We start from the raw sequence: 4,801 nt of genomic DNA on the forward strand, positions 1-4,801 counted from the left end.
CAGTGAAGGGTGGGTTACAAGTACTTCTCTGTGCAGAAGACCTCTCTCAGTTACAATACCTCCTTTAAAGGGGTTGGGTTATAGCATGTAAGCTGTAGGGGATTTTGCAGTGGTTTTGAGATCTGTAATGGCATTAGTGGGAGCGAGCTGGGTAGGTAACGCATGAATGGCTACAAATAGAAAAACCTATGCACAATTCAATGGATTTAAATGGGATTATCCTTATAATTAAATACACATGCAAAAAGCTTTGCCGGATTGGTGTATCAAACTACAGACATTAACCATGTAATGTAAATATTTTCTGACTGACCATTCTGAGTAGAGCCCGTTTCACTTCTTTATTCCTCAGGCTATAGATCATAGGGTTTAACATCGGAGTCACAACCCCGTAGAGCATAGAAACAATCCGATCTTGATTTGGAGAGTAGCTAGAAGATGGCCGTACATAAGTAAAAATTGTAGTGCCATAAAAAAGGCACACGACAGTTAGGTGGGACGCACAGGTGGAGAAGGCTTTATGTCGGCCCTCAGGTGAGCGCATGCGCAAGATGGCAAGGAGGATACAAATGTATGAGAAAAGGGTGATCAGAAAGGCACTGCTGCCAAGGATCCCAGCCCCAATAAGAAGCACCATTTCACTGGCGTACGTAGAAGTGCAGGAGAGGGCCAGCACTGGAGGAATGTCACAGTAATATTGATTGACTTTATTAGATCTGCAGAAGGAAAGCATGAAGGTAAATGATGTGTGCAGCAGGGAATTGAGAAACCCTGCAATCCAGGTTCCAGCTGCCAGTTGAGCACACACCTTCTTACTCATGATGGTTGTATACTTCAGCGGATGGCATATGGCAACATACCGGTCATAGGCCATCACTGACAAAAGGAAGATCTCAGTGCCAACCATGTCAATGAGGAAGTACAGCTGAATCATGCAGCCAGCAAAGGAAATGTTGTTGTTCTCTGTAAGAAGAGCATCCAGTATCTTTGGCACTGTGACAGTGGGACACAAGATATCCAACAAGGACAGGTTGCTGAGGAAGAAGTACATGGGGTTCTGCAGTCGTAAATCTGTTCCTATGGCAACAAGGATGCTGATGTTCCCTGCCAAAGTGGCCAAATAGATGACTGAAAACAGCACAAAGAGGGAATAACGAACATCTGGGAGGTCAGAAAGTCCCACAAGAATAAATGTAGTTGCTGTTGTAATGTTCAATGCCTCCATCTTGCCGCTGGCATCAGTGTTTGCTCTAGGGGGTCATATGAAATAAAGAAGCAAACATATGCATGTCAAAAAGGTATCTACTCAAAAATCTAGATAACTTTTTTAGCCATCTTCTCAGCCTGGTTAATTCTTAATCAAAATGAAATATTTTTGCAATTCCCTTTCATGTAAAAGAAAAGAAAGAGTAAAAAAATATGATTGAATATAACAGACTCAGATATTATTTATTTTCTGTGTCTTTCAAGCAGTAAACAGGGGATTCTTGCATGTTATGATAAAGATATGCAAAGAATGAAAGAACGTTATTTTTGGTTTTTAGACAATGAGAAAATTCCAAACATATCACAGCTCTGCCACCCCTCCTCCCACCCTTCTTTGGCTTTCTTGAAGTCCTAAAGGGATCTAAACTCACTGATTCAAAAAAGATGCCCTTCAGCATCATAAAATTCCACCGTTTATATTCTGGTGAGCTTACTGCCAGAATTACATAGGAATTGTCAGATGGGATGAGACCTGTGATCAGTCAAGTCCAGTCCATCTAGTCAAGACTCCAACACTTGCTAGTGCTATCTGCATTGGAGGAAGTATGAAAAATTATGCAGACAGCTATAAGATAACCTGTTTCTGGATGGTTCCTTCCCTACACTCACTGCATAGAAATGGATAAATGCCTTAAAGCCTGGGTGCTGATCATATTATTTCCAAATGTATTTATTTACCTGCATATTATTTCTTTTTTAGTATGAATGTGGTTTGTTTTAAATCCAGAAATCACTTTTCTTTGAATTCTAAGCTTGTGACCTCAATGCTATTTTTTATAATGATAAGTTCTGAAGGCAGATCTAGCAGGCTTCACTCCCTCAACTTCTTCATACAAAAGGACCATTTTTAAAATTCCATCTCTTTAAAATTTACAGGGCATAGTCAGAAACTCCAACTTAAATTTTCATCCTGTAGCAAAAGAAAGAACTGAGGGCAGAATTATTCCCAGGGGATGCATTGTTTTTTATGTTTGTGTCTATCAATTTTTTATTATGAAAAACTCATTTGCAATTTCCCAGCAACACACACATAATGAAACCACAGAGTAAATCAGTTTTGTTCACTATTTTTACATTTCAAATTTAAATACTACTACAGTACAGTTTGAGTATCATTGTATTTCATTGGACAAGACATATCAACCAAGAATTTGGGTGGTACAAAACTGAAATAGATAATACCCAGTGAAGATTCAGTTTTACTCTCACCTAGTTCAATAGAAGGTTTGCCATCAGTATTTAAAACGAAACAGTATCACATCCATATAGCATTAGGAATATTAAAATATATAGTAATGAGAGAACTATTGGTATTATTTTTTGATACATAACTAAATCAATGTACACATGTTCCTATTTAATATGAGTAAATGAAAGGGTAAGATCAGTAAGGTTAAGGTAAAAGATAACTAGAAATGCTACATAGTTTATGCTTTTTATTAATAATAGACACATGCAAATGTACATAAAATAAACATGCTGAAATTAGTAGGCACATTTTAGTTGAAATTACATTTTTTATTTACTTAAAAATGTACTAGGACTGAAATATCAGTTTATTACTGATGGAATTAAACATGTTAGTTAAATTTTAAAAATGCATTGGTCTTTGCAATACAAACATATCTTTAGAAAATATCATAAATATATTAAGGTTTGTTTCCTCTCAGATCAAAAATATGTTTTACTTACAATAAGAGCAGAAGACAGTGTCTTTTTGGATGCCAGAAGGTATCATAAATATCTGCTGATGATGTAATATCTTATATCTGGGGACAAGGACTCATGAGGAAATATATGACTACTAACTTCTTCAGGCAAGTGAGGCTTTAGCTGAATATGTTTGAAGACTCAGAAAAGGTGGAGATAGATTTAAATTACTGGATAATCCAAAATACTCTGTTTCATACCGCTATCACGTAATAAAATTTGTATATCTGTTTACATTTTCCAAAATTTTGGAAACTTAATCTCCCATGAGATGAACAAAACTACTGGTACCCCTGACTTACCCCAGAAACTGCTCTGACTTATTGAAGACCTATGAATTTTAATTCATGCATCTTCTATACAATGCCACATATTTATTTAAAGTATAGGTAACACTCTGAATAGATGGCCACAAATATTATGCTGACTCAATATTCAGTATTCCTAAGTACTGACCAAGACAATTCCCCCACCATTAGTACAGACAGATGTCCAAAAGGCACCAGACCACCAAAGGTTAGTGCTGACTTAGTTAAGGAGCACTTGGAAGGGCTGGATGGGTACAAGTCAGCTGGCCTGGATGACCTCCATCCATGGGTGCTGAAGGAATTGGCCAGTGTCATAGCTGAGCTGCTGGCATGGATGTTTGAGCACTCATGGTGCTCTGGCCAGGTCCCTGAGGACTGGGAAAGGGCCAGTGTGGTGCCCATTTTTAAGAAGGGGAGAAGGGATGAGCCAGATAACTTTAGGCCAGGTAGTCTTACTTCTATCCCTGGGAAAGTACTGGAAAAATCATCAAAGAGTGCATTTGTGAAGGCCCAGCAGGGGAAATGATGCTGAAAGGAAACCAGCATGGGTTCGTCACAGGTAGATCCTGCCTGACAAACCTTTTATGACCAGGTCACACACTGCCTTGACACAGGAGCTGAGGCTGATGTCATGTACCTGGATTTTAGGAAGGCCTTCAACACAGTTTCATGTCCTATTCTCATAGGGAAGCTAGCAGGTTATGGAGTGAACGCCTACACAGTCAAATGGGTGGCCAAATGCCTTAGGTTCCACACCCAGAGAGTGGTGGTGGATGGGGTGTTCTCAGCCTGGAAGGAGGTAGGCAGTGGGGTCCCGCAGGGTTCAGTCCTTAGACAGGTGTTATTTAATATTGTCATCAGCAACTTGGACGAGGGTGTGGTGAGCACCCTCTCCAAGTTCACAGATAATACCAAGTTATGGGGCAAAGTTAACACACCAGAGGGCACAGAGCAGATACAGGCTGACCTGGACAGGTTGGATCAATGGACAGAATGAAATAGGATGCAGTTCAACAAAGATAAATGCAAGGTACTCCCCCTAGGAAGGAGGAATCCCCAGAACACCTGTAGGTTGGGGGATGACCTCCTCAGCAGCTCAGAGGCTGAGAGAGATCTTGGAGTCATAGCTGACTCCAAGATGAACATGAGCTGGCAATGTAATGAGGCCATCAACACGGCCAATTGCACCTTGTTGTGTATTTAGCAGATGCATGACCAACAGATCAAGGGAGGTGATGCTTCTCTCTATGTGGCATTGGTCAGGCTGCAGTTGGAGTACTGTGTCTAATTTTGGGTGCCGCACTTCAAGAGGGACATGGAGAATCTGGAGAGGGTTCAGAGGAGGGACACTCACATGATTAGTGGTCTCCATGAAATATCCTATGAGGGGAGGTTGAGAGATCTGGATCTCCTCAGCTCTCACAAGAGATGTCTGAGGGGAGAACTTGTAGTCACCTATAAGTTTATCAAGGGAGGACAACAGGGAATTGGTGATGCACTATTTACCAGAGCACCTC

General features: G+C 40.3%; 1 protein-coding gene across 1 annotated transcript; it reads right to left on the reverse strand.

The window, feature by feature from the left end:
* Nucleotides 1-280: 280 nt before the first annotated feature.
* On the reverse strand, nucleotides 281-1,225 carry LOC102569462 (olfactory receptor 5V1). Its single transcript, XM_006265548.3, has one exon. It carries the CDS (start codon nucleotides 1,223-1,225, stop codon nucleotides 281-283), a length of 945 nt encoding a protein of 314 aa, XP_006265610.1.
* Nucleotides 1,226-4,801: the final 3,576 nt, after the last annotated feature.

Source organism: Alligator mississippiensis, chromosome 2 (genome assembly GCF_030867095.1).
Source record: "Alligator mississippiensis isolate rAllMis1 chromosome 2, rAllMis1, whole genome shotgun sequence".
Classification (NCBI taxonomy): domain Eukaryota; kingdom Metazoa; phylum Chordata; order Crocodylia; family Alligatoridae; genus Alligator; species Alligator mississippiensis.